The sequence below is a fragment of the Leuresthes tenuis genome, unplaced genomic scaffold, assembly GCF_036924035.1.
Source record: "Leuresthes tenuis unplaced genomic scaffold, fLeuTen1.0.hap1 SCAF_16, whole genome shotgun sequence".
NCBI classification, from domain to species: domain Eukaryota; kingdom Metazoa; phylum Chordata; class Actinopteri; order Atheriniformes; family Atherinopsidae; genus Leuresthes; species Leuresthes tenuis.
The window spans coordinates 21,587,961-21,603,637 of NW_027325370.1; the positions used below are offsets into that span (position 1 = coordinate 21,587,961).

Here is a 15,677-nt window from a genome sequence, read left to right on the forward strand (position 1 = left end):
TTGAGGACCGGATGTGGATATCCGTGGCCTATGTGATAATCTGCTTTTAGGATGCCTGTCATAGCTGTATTCTAGCACTCAGAGCAACTCTGATCATGAATTAAGTCACCTGATATCCACCAAGTTAAGTGTGTCTAAAGAATTCAAGACATCAAAATGACTCTTAAACAGTTTATTAGAAAGATGTAGACAATTGAAAAAAAAAAAAAAAAAAAGAATTTCCACTGTAATTGAACATTACTCGTCTCCTCCCCCTTACATTTTATTGACAGTGCAAATATGATTTGGTCATCGCACGCCATTTCGTTCCGACGCTCCCTCGCCCGTGAGGGAAAACAAGATGAATACAAACAGAAAGAACCTGGAAGATAGCAACAAACCACACAACGACGAGGCCCAGCCAACAAAGTTTCGATCCCCTTCATCAGCTGCAAAACATTTCACCTTGTCTCTGGTGTGACACGTGTCAAGTGAGTATGAAAAGAGCTGTAAACATACCAAATATGTGGAATTCAAAAGTACAGTAGGTGATCACTGGAGGAGAGAGAGGGGGGGGGGGGGGGTATTTTTTTTCTTTTTGTTGTTGTTGCAATTCATTGGGATTAATAAAATTTTACAAACATTAGACAAGAAGTTATGGGACATGTATGCTGGAAGGTTAAGCTACTGATAAAAAAAATAAAAAAAAGACTGGCTTCCTGGATATCTATACCACAGCACATGGAAGGCTTTAGAGGAACCAATCAGTAAATGCATCTAATTCTTAAATCATGACCTGAACTACTCTGATCCACTAACTTCAATAACAGTGGCTGAAAAAGTTGGACCTCATCTTTTTTTTTTCTTCCTTTTTTTTTTTTTTTGAACCACAATTAATTTGAAAACAAATTGTCAAATTTCTTAACACGTATTGCTCAATTAAGGTTAACTTTACAGTTTTTGTTGTCGTTGTTGTTGTCCCACCCCCCCTCCAAAAAACAAATGAAGTTGTGCTTAGCTGTAATATTTAACAGTAAAACAAGATACCCAAAAGGTGCGGTACAGCAAATGGAAGTGGAGATAGCTGCTCTGTACAATACCATGCAAATCAACCGTAAGTGGACTGACTGGTCAAAGAGTTTGGAGCTGAGGCGATGGATTTAAATATGGCTACCGACTCATATGTACAGTTGTTTGTCACTGCCTTCAGTTTCGAGATACACATTTGTTTTCGATTCCTCTTGTCCTCTGTTCTTCCATTTTCTTTCCACAGTCTAACAGTCTTCTACTCCAAATCTGGCATTTCTGAAAGCGAAGGGGAGAAAAAAAAAAATAAAATTAACAAATAAAAATCTATCACAGGTCACCGCTGTGAGTGCAGGTTTTTTTTTTTAAATAAAACAAAGGTTCATGAACACTTACTCTCATCATCACTATCTGCAGATTCATCCTAAAATAATAATAAAAAAAGAAATATTAAAAGAGAGAAAGATGAGGTTGATAACTGCTACTGACAGATTAAATTTGCTTCATGATCAGTCTTTACTGATGAGAGTTAACGTAAAGGGGGGGGTGTCTTACATCATCTGCACCGTCTAGATCAGGGAGGTCGTCCTCACCTCCCATGTTGTTCATCATCTGTAAGAAACAACATTTAAAATGTCTAAGTAAAGACAAGCCAACGCTGCTGACGGACGTCAGATGTCCAAGCCTCACCAGCTTCATAAAAAAAAATAAATAAATAAATAAAATCTGCTTCTCTTTTCTTTTTTCTTCCATTTCCAACTTGGAATAGATGGCAGGAACACACCAATCAATGTTGCAGGTAATGGACAATATCTAAAACTCTAATCTGTTCTGTATCAAAGCTTTATAGCAGCTTCGTATTAGGGAGGGGAAAAAAGAAAATCTTAAAATATTTCCCACGAATGTGATGGTGCGGCGTCTAATTCACACGAATCAATGTGCTTACGTCTGAAAATTGATCGAAGTTGCCCATCTCCTCGTCTGAGTCGTCCTCCCAGTCTTTCCAGTTGTTGAAGTCGACACTGAGCCAACTCAGCTGTGGAAACGAGACCAGCATTCTTTAGCGATTGAAACATTTCGGAGCTCAAGTTCACTTTTTTTTTTTGGGCAGGTGTCCTTAGCCTGATCTGACTGACCTTAGCCTTATCCTTTGTTAGCCTTGGCCATGCCTTCCCTGGATGCGCTTTTTGTAGATAGCACAACACCGAGCGATCTGTGCGTTTATGTTTGGATCCCTGCGTTGAGTTGGAAAAGAAAGCAAAATAGTATGTGACCACCAGTGAGCTGGACCTCTGGAACAACACCACTCTGCATTTCAGTGCAACTTACATTCTCGTTGATGTCTTCAAAAAGTTCTATTTCATTCTCATGTTTAACATTGTCAGTTCCTCTGAAACAGCTGTGGGAAGGAGAGAAAAAAAAGAAGCCCCATTTAACTCACACTCTAAGAAATAGACAATAAGAGTGGAACAAGTAACACATTCGACTAAACACCCACACCCAGCATCTTAATCACTTTATTAAGACCAAATATGAGGAAAGCATACCTGAAACCACACTTTTTTTTGTCAAAGTTCACTTTAACATCTTTGCTGTCTGCTACACAGAACTCTATAATAACAGAGTCCCTCCTGTCGTACCACTTGGCAGTTGCTGGTTGCCTGTGAGGAGAAAAAAAAGAACATGAAGTCAAACTGTAGCTTCCTATGACTTTTCAAAGTTTAGCCCTTTGCACCCTTGCATTAGAGCCGACAGTCAAATAATTCTGGTCGACTATCAACGGTCAAAGAAATGGACAATTTGCGCATCTTGGACCGCCAACGTTTTGTTGCTCCATCATTGGCCCTCCCAAAGTCACCAGGCTCTCCATTTTCACCTGTTCTAAGACCAAAGCGTACCCACAACACTGCTGTGGTAGTTTTCGCTCACTGAATTGCAGAAGTTTGAACATTTGAAAGTCACTATATGATTCAATCATAAATTCATTATACCAGGCCTTACAATAACCATTTGAATTGGAGCTTATGGGACAGGAAAGGCGAACTGATGCCGCCTGTTGGTGCATATTTCGTCATTATAGCCATGACTTGCGTTATTACATGGTTCGTCCCTGTGCTAATGATTTGGGAAGGCATCTATATGTACCACAGATGGCCTTCAACAGGCCTTTGTATCAGGTTGCCACACAGCATCAAGTTACACAATGTGCTCGATAACAGTGCATCTGAAGTAAAACACCTGTACACATTTAAGCATGACAAGTCAAATGTAGATGATGGTGTGTGGGAACCAGGCCCACTGGACCCGAGCACAGTAGAGGAAAATACCACGTGCATTTTTTAGGATCCTTAATGTAGTTAATAATATAAATATTTTCATTCAAAAACCTAACTGACAACAATATGCTATACAGACCATATAGTGATGCCTGCTTTAGTAAAAGTGACCAACTACAACGTCTTATTTCATAGATCAGCTAACTTTTACAACTCGACTAAAATAATAAGACTGTTGCCAAATAAACTTCGCATTTACCATCTCATTCTGCCGTACAAGCCTCATTTATGTATCAAATTTCAGATGTGTTCACCACCACGGTTCTCCTCGAAGTACTTCGGCTACTGCACCATTAGCCAAACCATCACTGAAGTGTTTGGAAGCTAACATTAAGTTGCTTAATGCCGCTCATTCTCATCGCGACCTCACAACCCAGCCGACAGCGACTGTTAGGGTCGGCTCTACTGCTCATAATCCCGGATTTAAATTGTAATGGCAAAAACCCCTGGCCACTAATATAGCTCTGGCGCAAATCTAACGATAGCCTTCCAAGAGTCTCAATGAGCACTGCTAGCCGGCTAACAACGCTGGCGTTACTGTAAGCCATGCGGTGCACGAGAGCCACGCCATGTCTAAAACAGACGACTTTTCCGCCAATGGTGGACAAACCTGATAAAACCTGTTATGTTACACCGTGATGTTTTATTACTTTTTTAAAGTAGGGAGTTAGCGTTAGCTAGCGCTTAATTCATTGAGGCAAGGCCAACCTCCCGCCTTTGCAGAAGCATGTTGTCAGACGGATAACGACATTTAGCTAAGCAAGTGTACTATCGGACTTTCCGCCCTCGCGTTCACTCTTCTCTACTTACATGTCCTTGCGCGAAGTTAGCTTCTTTATCACGGATAAAGCAGTAGTAATGTGAAAAGAGTAGTAATGCCTGTAAAAGAAGGTACGTTTCCCCACACACAACCTATGCAAACGCCTGAAGACCGTGGACTTTACTCCGTAACTTGTTACGTATCTCTGTATGAGAATGGGAGGACTGACGCACTCGAAGCGTGCTGGATGTTTCTAGAGCTTTCAGCCACAGCTGCGAGTGATGCGAGGCAGGCAGTAGATGACCTTCCCAGGAATCAGTTATGGACCCCCAACTGTATGTGAGACTTGCAGGACCGGGGAACCACGAGCACGTAAACATATCTGAACTCCAGGGGACCCTGCAGAATCGTATGAGGAAAAAAAAAGAAAGAAAAGAAAACAAACACAAAACGTAATGATCTTTGTCCAAAAAAAGTCTAAAAATTAGATATTGGAGGTAAATGGGAAAAACAATCAAATTTTCTTAATGAAACTTAAAAAAAAAAATTAAAACCCAGAAAAGTTACAAGTCAGGACCCTGATAATTTGGAAGTAAAGACGGAAACTCTCAAGACTTAACCATGGTGAGACATTTCTATCAGTTTTCATTTGATTTCTGCACATGGTTTGAATGCTGTGTTGTAGTCCCAGTGCCTTATTAATCCATCCCCCATTAGTCAGACAAATATTTAAAACTATCTAAAAGAATGAATTGATAGTAACAGTTCAGAAGACATAAGAACTGAGTCAGGTAACTGATTTTCCAGAAATACCTCGGACTCATCAGGAGTGTGTGTCAACCTGTGGGGAGGCGTTTCCATTTCCTACATAATGTGCTAGTAAAGCCTAATCCACCCCTGGTGTAAATCCACTGAATTTGCAGGGTCAGGAGGCAGAGCAATGATGTTTGGCAGCTTTGATCATCAATAATGAGGCTAAAATTCAAGAAGGATCCTGGTTCGAATAACATCAGAGGCTTTTTGCATGCGTGGGTTCTCTCCAGGTACTCTAAGCTTCCACCCAAAGTCCAAAAACATGTTTGGTTAATTGGTGACTCTAAATGGATCCTAAGAGTGAGTGTGCATGTTTTTTTTTTTGGTGTTGTTTGTCGCTGCTATGTAGCGACTGGCAACTCATCCAGAGTGTATCCTGCCTTTCGCCCAATTGCAGCTGGGACAGGCTCCAGCTCCGACGTCACCCTCAGTTTGTTTAAGCAGGAATGGAAAATGGATAGCTGGTTTATGGCTGCTCCCTCACAAACGTGAAAGCCGTGGATCAAAAGCCCATCCTGCTACAGCGATGAAAAAGTGGGTTTGTCGAAACAGAGCTGGATTAGTCAAGTGTTCTCATCCTAAAACGGGAAGAAAGAGGGGCCTCAGCATCTGTTACCTGGGGAGATTTCGTGTTGTAAAAGACCTGAAGACTTCTACCCTGCAGTGTCTCAGTCACTACTAACACAGATTTTCTTGTTTGTTTAACTTCCTTCTTTTTAGAAAACAAAAACAGGGAAGGTCAGTGAAACACTGAACAGGAAGTGAAAGACAAAACAGCTATGGTATCAGCCTGTGAGAGCTCGATGTTTACGTTTTCAGAGTGGTGAGCAGCTGCCCAGAAGAGCCCACGGCTGCAGATTGTTGTGAGAAGGAAATGTTTTGTTTTTTTCTCTCGAGATGAGTGTGAACAAGTTACAGCTCTAACAAGCTGATTAAAGTCCAACATCTGATAAAAGATATGAAAGTTCAGAGCTTATGGTGCTTGTGAAACTTTTTACGTCGCGTTATTCCAGTTTACATTTGTACTCAACAGAAAAACTGCGCCACTCTTTCCTGGAAATGTTCAACCTTAAGTTTTATGCCTTTTGGCAGTCCGTTCAATTTCTGCCGACTCCACTAAATACGAGTCTGATCACAATCTGGTTTGTTTCTGAGTGCCATCAAAAGCCTGAAAGCCATTTGTTAGGTGATAAACGCACTTCTTTGTGTCTTTGAGTTGCAGAGAGACCAACCATCCAGGTCAAGGTTGTGAGGGGCTTATCCCCAACAGAAAGGCTGGGAGTTGCAAAGAATGTCACCTAAGATGATAAAAGTAATGGACAACTTCAAAATATGGAGATTAAACAATTGTGTCTTCAGTTAGAGGCTTCTTCAGCTCGGTTGTAATAAAAACCTGTACAGGAGGGCAACAACCTGACACAATAACTCTTTGGAATCAAATCTTCAATCACTCATTATACCGCATCTATTTGATTCTGATACATGGTTTCCAGGAGAGATTGTTAATAATTACCTTGCTGATCAATTTGAAAACTCGTGTAGAAGAATTGAACCCCAACAGTTTCGCCAAACCTTAACTGATATATTCAGTTTGTCCTAATCATCACGCTCATATTTCAGTAGAAGAACCATCAAACCTTTATGCAAATATAATTTACAAATAAAAAAAAAATTCAGCTTATTCTCTTATGAAACAAGATTATTGAATGCATGCTGTGGTGCGGCAGCCAGTGAGTGATAAAATTAAATAAAGTCAAATCCCAACAGTTGCCTTTGAGGTCTTCCCTTTAAATGAAAAAAGGATACTTGCGGACATCTTTATGGCCTAAAAACACTGATCTAAATCCAATCCGCCTTACATGTTTGATTATTTTCTAAATTTGAACATAACTCATGGGATCTCATAAAATGCATAAAAAGTCAGAGCACCTCAAAAACAAAAGTAAGATCCACGGAAACAACTTATTCACATGGGAGAGACATCAGTGGACATGTCTCAGAGACTTTGATCAAGTTTTGTCTCGTACTTAAAGATATCAGCCTATTTTGAGCTCAAACAGGCTGATAATCAGCCCAACAGATGGAGTAAGTTCTCCAAACATCCCAAAGAACTGCAAAAGACGCCACAACGTAATTTTATCAAGCCACAACTTTATTTCCATCTTGGGTATAAATTGTATAAACGAGCTTAGATTAAATCAGCAACCTTTCTTCGACTCTTTGTTGACAGGGTCCCTTTTACATTGTCAACTCCTGCAAAGACAGAAAAAACAAAACAGTCAGCACAAATTAAAACGTTCATTTTCACACGGAGAAGAGGGTCTCTCTTCTCAGGACAGAAATGTTGGCTTCAGTGAACTCAGAAGAACGAAAGTCACTGTAATCAATCATCACTGAAGAGGTCTGCATACATGTATAGAACCGGAGAGTCGCTTAGAATGTGTTGCTGTGCAGACCCTGCAAACATTTCACAGCCAGCCAACCCAAAACATTTCAAATCTTACCATAATAGCATTGACAATGTCGTTGTTGTTGTTTTTCAGAGCGCGTACAGCCTTTGCCCGCGACACGTTGGCTTGTGACATGACGAGTTCAATGTCCTTCACCTCAACTCCGGTCTCATCAACCTATGAAAAGAACGAAGGCGAGGATTTGTCACCTCATTTACGAAAAGTAATCACATTTTTCTGGACTTAAAGGGAAAAAAACACCCAGCCTACCTCTTCCTCTTCGCTCTCCTCCTGTACTGTGGGCGTCTGTGTGTTTTCCTGGATGTTTGATACCGCCTCTCCCTGTACCTTGAACTTTTCTGCGGCGGCCAGCTGGGCTTGCTGGGAAAGATCTTCAATCTGTTGCACGAAAACATCGGAAGAAACGAGAAATCAGTACAGCACCAACGCGAGGCAAGCGGTTTGTTTTACTGGCTTATGGAAAGCTGAGTCGCAACAGTTCCAGAGTAACCGCACAGCAAACATGAAGGCGGGTTTGAATTGCTGCTGGTTACCTTAGCTTCACCAAAGACGATGTACGTGTCTGACGCTGGGCTCTTGTACACGTCTGGTTTGGTGATGACGAACAAGATGTTCTTTGACTTGCGAATGGTGACCCTGGTGACTCCTGTTACTTGCCTGAGACCAAGCTTTGACATCGCCTGCAAAGAAGGCAAATAATGTTACCGATGTGGACACTTCTGGCAGAGATGTAGCAGGAAACCAGTTCACATTAGCACAAAACCAACGGAGAAATGACCGTTACCTTTCGTGCCTTCTTTTCACTGCGGCTCTGTTTGGCTTTGCTGACGGGTTCCTCGTCTATTTCTGCAGCTGCTGCAAGCTGAGGAAGTAGAAAATGTGGTTTTCTTTACATGTCAACGATGAGATTCGAAGGAAAAGATTGACACGTTTAAATTAAATAAACATCTCTTCTCAGGACAGAAAGGCTGGCTTCAGTAGGCTCAGAAGAACGAAAGTCACTGTACAAATCATCACTGAAGAGTTAATGGCAAACGGCGTCTGTTCAACCGGTGAATATAATAATCAGGACCAGACAGAAGTCTTACCTGGGCTTGTTGTGTCTGTGTCTGAGCAGAGTCCTGTTCCTCCAGGTCAGGGACTGAGTCGTCGCTGTCCGACTCTGTGCCAGATCCTACACAAACAACCAGTTAAAAATAAATATATATAAAAAAAAAAGTAATCCTAGTCACCTGAAAAAAGCAGCATCAATTCTGGAATCAAGGAATCATCAACAGCGAGAGTAAACAGTATGTATGCAATAGAGCCACAGATTGGAGTGATGTCCCCATCAAATCAAACTTGAGAACAGAAAACCCTCCCACCCAAACACAAGTTAGCTGACAAACGTCCACAGTACCAACAGCTAGGTAGCTACTGACCTTAACCAAGGCTTATTCATACGTCACAAGATTGGCTTTTTAAGGGTATATGGCATATCTAAGTATCTGACAAGTTCCCAGAACACAGAAGGAGAGAAAGGGGAAAATACCATTGTTGTTCTTGATCACAGGTTCCACCTTGACTGGGGTTTTAGCAGGAGTGGGGGCAGGTTTAGGAGAGGAGACAGTTTCAGAGGGAGCAGCATTGATTATCTCGACTTCAGGTTTAACAGGTGCAGGTTTTGCAACTGCCTCTGCAAAAGTAAGTTTACGCGGAGCTGGGGGGGCAACGGCAGGCTCAACAGGAGCAGGTTTTAAGGGAGCAGATGAGGGCTTAGCCGCTGGTTTGGATGGTGTAGGAGCTTCAACAGGAGCCGCTTTAACCTCAACCAATTCTGCTTCAGTGGCTGGCTTGGCAACCTTCTCAGAGGCTGGCTTGGCAGCTTCATCTGGCATGTGCACCTTCTCTGGCTTCATAACCTCAACGGGGGCCGGCTTCACCACCTCAACGGGAGCTGGCTTCACCACCTCAACGGGAGCTGGCTTCACCACCTCAACGGGAGCTGGCTTCTGAACCTCTACGGGGGCCGGCTTCTTAACCTCTACGGGAGCCGGCTTCACCACCTCTACAGGGGCTGGCTTCTTAACCTCAACGGGAGCTGGCTTCACCACCTCTACAGGAGCCGGCTTCACCACCTCTACAGGAGCCGGCTTCACCACCTCTACAGGAGCCGGCTTCACCACCTCTACAGGAGCCGGCTTCACCACCTCTACAGGAGCCGGCTTCACCTCTACAGGAGCCGGCTTCACCACCTCTACAGGGGCTGGCTTCTTAACCTCAACGGGAGCTGGCTTGATCTCTACATCTGGCTTTGCAACCTTAGGGGGTGAAGCTTTAGTTTCTTTAACTTGTTTAGGAACCATGTTAGAGGCCGATTTGGCCTGATCAGCTGGCTTGTCAGTCTCAGCCTTGGAAATGGCTTTCGGAGCTTCGGTAAGAGCTGGTTTGGCAGCGCCTGCAGATTTTACTGGAGCCTGAACAGGCACAGCTTTGGGCTCGTTGTCCATCTTGCCTTTAGTAACTTCTACTGGGGCATTGGCAGAACTCAGAGGATTGGGCTCAGATGGAGATTTAGCAAGCTTTGCACCCTGTATTTCAACTAGAGGTGGAATTACTGGCATTTTAACTGGCTTCTCAGGTGGGATAAGTGGAGGAAGCTCATCATCAGCAGCAGCCATAACAGGAGCTGCTTTTGATGAGGATGCCTTCACTTCAACCGATTTGGGAGGGCTTGACACAATAGCATCTGAAAATGAAACTGGCGGTGCAACAGCAGGCTTTGAGGTAACTTTAAATGCAGCTGGTGCTAAAACTGGTTTTGCAGCAGCTGGTGACTGAGCTTTGGGCTCAACTGGAGCAGGTTTCGCTTCATTAGTCATAGGGCTCTGGAACTTAGGCTCCTCTGGCTTTTCGCTCACTTCGGTGACCTTGCAGTCAACCTGGGTAGGAGCAGGCATAAATGGCTCTCCTTTCTTAGGTTTGCCCTGTTTGCCAGCCTTGACTACTTTTGGGGCGGTGCGGGTAGCTTGACTAGAAGAAGAGCCACCAGCTGAGGAAGCCAAGGGCGATGGTACAGGTGACAGAGGGGTAGAGGAGGGAGTAGATTTTGGAGAGGTGGGAGAGGCAGAAGAGGCAGACATAGAGGAGCGCTTTCTTCTGCCAGGGACAGCCTTTGGGGCAGAGGAGCCCTGTGCGCTCTTGGCATCTTTGCCTTTGGGTTTAGCAGGGCCTGAAGCTGCCCGAGGTTGCTGGGAGGAAGCTTGAGCAGGAGGTGGAGCTGAACAGAGAGAGAGTCTTTAAATGTTTTGACCAAACGGTGGAAGTCTTACTCATGCGGGTTAAACGTTCACAAACCAAGCAGCACTCTCCTTGCTTAGGTTAGGAACAAATGAACACGCCCCCCAAACTTTAGAGTCTGATGGAAATTGTTAGACAAGATGCACAATGTTTAATTGTAGTTTCACGCAGAAAACCTCAGTCTACATTTTGTCAGGATGCACTTTGGAGCAGACAAAGGAAACTGTACTGGCAGTGCACATCACACCTCATGAAGTAACTGATAAGTAATCCTACACAAACGGCACCGTGTATCTGGTGCTTCAACTGGCAAAGAAAACAAAACAGTGGCAACTGGTTATGTATTCTTGTCTAATTAAATACAAATACAATATAGTTTGACTCTGAAATATCAAAGTAATTTCAATTAGTGAAAAATTCATCCACAAAATACAGAATCTTTGCAGATAGCAAAATCAACTCAAACAAAAGGAGCCAGTTTCAATCCTTTTATCCAGCCTACAAAAAAAGTCCTCAAAAGACAGACAAAGATACAGCGAGGGGACAATCATGGGTTCTCTCAGAATATAAACCAACCTGACAGGTGGTGGGTGGAAAGAAGTGGGGCTTCATTTGCTGTGCCGCCCTTAGACTGAAAGGTCTTGGAGAGAAGGATCACAGGCTCCTTCCTGTCCACATTTTCATTTTCAGCAGCCACATCATCAGGCAATACTTGATCTCGAGCTGCGTCTGAGCACAGATTCCTAAACCCATCCACTGAGGTCTTTGGGGCTTCACTTTTCATCCCATCCTCACTCTCAGCGCCAACATCTTCAGGGACAAATTGGTTCGAATCAGGAATATTTTTTTCTGCTGCTGCGCCTGTCTCTACTTCAAGGGCCTTTACGTCAACAGAAATCTGCTCGATCACTTGGCTGGTCAATTCTTCGGCTCCAACCAAGGACTGGCTTTCCTCTTCTTTGGCAGCTGCTGCTTCTTCACAAATGTGCAGCTCGGAGGAAGAGATGGGAGCCTCAGCAGAAAGCACGGATTCCTCATGAGCTGGCAAACCAGCTGAAGCCCCTGAGTCAGCAGTAAACTCTTGGCAAGAGACAGGCGTTGCCTTCAAACCACTCGCATCCATTTGCTCGGTAATTTGAGTTGCAGCGACACCGTTTGCTTGATCACAGGAAGCCTGAGAGCAAGCTTCTTCAGCAAACTTCGTCTCTTGAGCGCATACGGAGGTTCCTGGAGGGTTTTTACTCAGAGTAAGAGGAGCATTCAAAACTCCTGCAGCTGATGAGGGAAGAGCAACAGCAGTAATGGAGGGGGGGGTAGAATGATCAAGCATCACAGAAGCACTTAACGAAAAAACAAAAGTGCTCCACACGTGAAAGGAAACTAGTTTGTGAAAAAGTTGCAGCACTGTGGAACTGGGTACTGATTTGACTTAAAAAGATAAGAGGACAGGGGATGGGTGGGTGCTCAATGTGGGAAAAAAAAAGAAAGAAAAACAGTGATTGTGCCCCAAATTCCATGCAGTGTCCTCATGTGACCAACATTGTATTGTCCAAGACAAAAGGATTTGCATAAAACAAGTCAGGAATCCATTCACCGTCCAAAATTAAAACAAATCTACAGAAAGAAGATAAATAACTACAGAGCTTTGCACACGTACATTAATGCACAGCTTTAATGATATTTCAATATGCCAAACATTCAGTCACTATCAAATGTAAAGATTTCACTAAAAATGGAACACCCCCCCCCCCCCCCCACCCGGATTGGGCTTCAGTGCAACTAAAAAAACAACAAGATAAAGTCTTCACATTGGCGTCCCACACGGGTAAACTGATGGTAAAAACGGTCTATTTCACATTTATTTTAAGCCTCATCACATGTAGAATGAACCTGGTATTAGACTGAGCAAAACTGAACAAGCAAGAATGGTGCATCTTGGTGGACAAAGCAGTTTAACTGTAGTGAGCAACAGCCAACCAAATGAAGAATTCCTATAGATTTGCTTGCTGTTTGGACTAAAGCAACAACCAACTTAAAACTTTAAATAATGTGTGCTTATTACGAGTTACTATGCCAGAGAGAAAGTCGTTTACATGTGGGCGGGGCTGATGGAGCTTTCCAAAGCCTCAGTGATGGCCAGACAAAAAAAAAAAAAAAAAAAAAAAAGAAAGAAAAAAAGAGAACTCAAATTCAGACAAGCCCAAGAAGAGGTGTGGTGGGTGTCGGGGCAGAAGCAAAGAGAACAAGGAGGAGGAAATTTAAACCATTTCTTCCATCGATCGTCACAGGGCATGCGAGATCATTTGCAAGAAAAGCGGACGGGTGAAGCACTGATTAGAACAAAGCTGCGGTGCTGGGAATTCAGCGTCACGAGTTTTACAGGATCACTGCTGCAGGAACATATTCCTGACTCCAAAACTTCTCCACACAGCTCTCAGGCAGTGCTGGCAGAAAGAGTAAAGAAGGAGGGATTGCTGTGTATGGTCAAAACAGATGATACGATCCAGAACATTACTGTCAAGAGCCCCTGAATATTCTGCTGTGAATGAACACGTTACCTCCCAACACTGTTGTTGCCAAGCTGCTGCAACACCTTCTCTGCTACGCTTCTACCCCCCGACCCAAATATGTTATCAACTTAGTTTAATAATTTATCTGTCAAAAACATAATGACAAATTAATAAAGTCTTCATTCATGACATACTGTCGAGGTAAAAAAATAAAAATTCTGTCTCACTTGTTTAAAATGACAAGGATTAGAAAAAGTAGAGGAAATTGTAAACAATGAGTGTTGTTGCAAACTATGTCAAATCCAAATAAGTCATTGTGGGTTTTCAAGACACCTATAACATGCGCGCTCACACACACACACACACTCAGTCGCACACAAAAGAAAGAAAAAAACACTCAACAACATGCATTGTGTGTCAAATCTAGTCGTCAGTGCACGTCACAAAGCCCCATTGAGTTTGGGCAAATGAAAGAGGGGTCCTGGATTACTCTTAACAATCAAAGCCAACTAGTCAAATCCCTTGGTTTCCCCACCACATGGCTGGCAACAGTCAAAATAACTGTCACCTGTCACATCAACTCAGTGTCCTGCCAGCTGAGTCAACCCCCAAAACCTAATAATCATGCTATCACACAACCTCAAGTGCCTAAGAGATCCAACACCCCGCTTTGTAACAGAAGGCGCTGCATGCATATTGATGAGTTAAAGTATACGAACCAGTCTCCACTTGAGGCTGCTGCATCTCCTGCTCGGTGACTGGGACCGTTTCTGTAGCTTCACCAGGCATGGTTGCTGGTAGGGAAAATAAAAACATTGTTAACACGAGATTTAGCTGTCAGCGATGGCAACAAATCTTTGAGACAGCTATGTTGGCACGCAACAATAGAGGCTTCGAGTTGCCATGACGGGTTGAACAGGTGACAGAGCCCATGCTTTAGCTTGTAAGCTCTTTCAGTAACGCACTGGAGGCACATTCGGCTAATGTTGGACTTTGCTAGCCAGCGGGCTACTTCAGCCACAACCGAGAAAAGCTAACGACTGGTAACAGCGTATTCTACCACATTTCCTCCAGTTAGACACGTTTTCATGTAACCGTTTAGTTGTCACTGAAGTTAACAGAACAACTCATGGTGAACAGTTCACTGCGGCCCTGACAGACTGCTTGTAAACCGTTTCCCAGCATGTTCCCCCATTTTGAGCCGGCAGCCAGTGGTACAACGGCACATTTTTCGCTGAACGGAAAGGTCAAACAGGAATAATATTCACACCAATCTGATGGCCCTACTTTAATTAAACACGCTGACCCTTCAGAAAGAACGAAAATGTGTGAAAAGTGGTTGGATGACGTTTGATTATTAGCAGAGAAACTCACCGACTCAGGACGATATTTCCAAGATGGCTGTGAGAGAGAACTTCTGACCTCAGTTTCGCGCTAATATCCGGTGGAGCAGCGCCTTCTGCTTCCGGGTTATTTAAAGAAACAGCGTATGAACAAGATTTTTTTCACGTCACATTGTTTTGTTTTTTTCACGTTATTTTATGTTTTCAAATATAATGGTTATGTCAAAGTGTTTTTCATTTCATAACTAAAAGTTGTTTTTTTAAAAAAAAAAAGCTATTTTAACAGAAAGACTTTCATGCCCCAGCACCTTATGGTAAAATGAATGATTAAAAAACAAAAACGTAATATAATTTTTTTTTTTTACATCCCAACAATACAATTTAATTTAATTTAAAACAAAAACATTTAAGCAATAATGACACATATTCTGTCTATGTCTATGAATGTTACTTTGAGAGGAGGTTCTAACAAGCATTGAATAATCAAGTATGCTCAAGTTTAGTTTTGTTTTCAGATTTCTGAGCTATATTCCACTTAGAAACGTGTTGATCAGATTACACAAAACCACAAAGTACATTAAAAAAATGCCAGAGTAACTTCATTCATCCATTCATTAAATTTACCTGCTTAATCCAATACAGGGTTGCAGGGGGGCTGGAGCCTGTCCCAGCTGCCATTGGACGAGTCGCCAATCACAGGCCAGAGGAACTTTAAGTGAGAAAAAGTCATACTCCTGCCAACACCGACACTAGTTTAGCATTGCAGAATAGCAACAATCACCGTCTCTAAGCCTCTAGTTTACTCCATGCCAACTCACCTGACCATCAAAGTTCAGAGATCTTGGATTTTAAAATCTTTGAAATGGTCGACCCTCTGAGCTAAATACAAGACTTCTTATTCTTTGTAAGCCTCGAAAAATAAATCGCACATCCAATAAAGGATGTGTAACTTCATAATTACCGCATTTCTGAAAATAGCCAATTGCACTTTTCCTGGCCGTAGTATTAGAATTCAATGGTTTTATTTCTTACATAGATCATTTATACAGTTTCCCATTCTCAGTCTTATATTGATGTCAAAAGGTGATCTTTGTTACTGTGGTCCACCCCGTCAACCTAAATAAATTTAATTCATATTTAATCAAATACTGAACTAAACA

General features: G+C 42.7%; 2 protein-coding genes and 2 non-coding genes across 4 annotated transcripts; all 4 read right to left on the reverse strand.

The window, feature by feature from the left end:
• Positions 1-157: 157 nt before the first annotated feature.
• ptges3b (prostaglandin E synthase 3b (cytosolic)) lies at positions 158-4,341 on the reverse strand. Its single transcript, XM_072366914.1, has 8 exons — positions 4,152-4,341; positions 2,553-2,666; positions 2,335-2,404; positions 2,142-2,240; positions 1,952-2,041; positions 1,561-1,617; positions 1,402-1,429; positions 158-1,284 (listed from the first exon to the last, which is right to left on the reverse strand). Coding segments are annotated over exons 1-8 (480 nt in total). The 5' UTR covers positions 4,154-4,341; the 3' UTR covers positions 158-1,264.
• A 2,704-nt stretch (positions 4,342-7,045) lies between these two features.
• On the reverse strand, positions 7,046-14,636 carry naca (nascent polypeptide associated complex subunit alpha). The gene is made up of 8 exons (XM_072367936.1): positions 14,549-14,636; positions 13,894-13,968; positions 8,474-8,559; positions 8,170-8,247; positions 7,919-8,065; positions 7,635-7,763; positions 7,419-7,541; positions 7,046-7,167 (listed from the first exon to the last, which is right to left on the reverse strand). Exons 2-8 carry the CDS (start codon positions 13,961-13,963, stop codon positions 7,153-7,155), a joined length of 648 nt encoding a protein of 215 aa, XP_072224037.1. The 5' UTR covers positions 13,964-13,968; positions 14,549-14,636; the 3' UTR covers positions 7,046-7,152.
• On the reverse strand, positions 7,240-7,314 carry LOC140272539 (small nucleolar RNA SNORD59). Its single transcript, XR_011907951.1, has one exon. It is a non-coding gene; the product is annotated as a small nucleolar RNA SNORD59 (small nucleolar RNA).
• LOC140272538 (small nucleolar RNA SNORD59) lies at positions 8,335-8,408 on the reverse strand. Its single transcript, XR_011907950.1, has one exon. It is a non-coding gene; the product is annotated as a small nucleolar RNA SNORD59 (small nucleolar RNA).
• Positions 14,637-15,677: the final 1,041 nt, after the last annotated feature.

Coding starts and splice junctions, on each gene's coding strand:
- ptges3b (XM_072366914.1), bottom strand. Junction 2,241..2,334: donor TTGAAGACATCAACGAGAAT/GTAAGTTGCACT, acceptor AACTCAACGCAG/GGATCCAAACATAAACGCAC. Junction 1,618..1,951: donor ACTTCGATCAATTTTCAGAC/GTAAGCACATTG, acceptor TGTTTCTTACAG/ATGATGAACAACATGGGAGG.
- naca (XM_072367936.1), bottom strand. CDS start 13,963: ATGCCTGGTGAAGCTACAGAAACGGTCCCAGTCACCGAGCAGGAGATG. Junction 8,248..8,473: donor CACAGACACAACAAGCCCAG/GTAAGACTTCTG, acceptor CTACTTCCTCAG/CTTGCAGCAGCTGCAGAAAT. Junction 7,764..7,918: donor TCGTCTTTGGTGAAGCTAAG/GTAACCAGCAGC, acceptor TTCGTGCAACAG/ATTGAAGATCTTTCCCAGCA.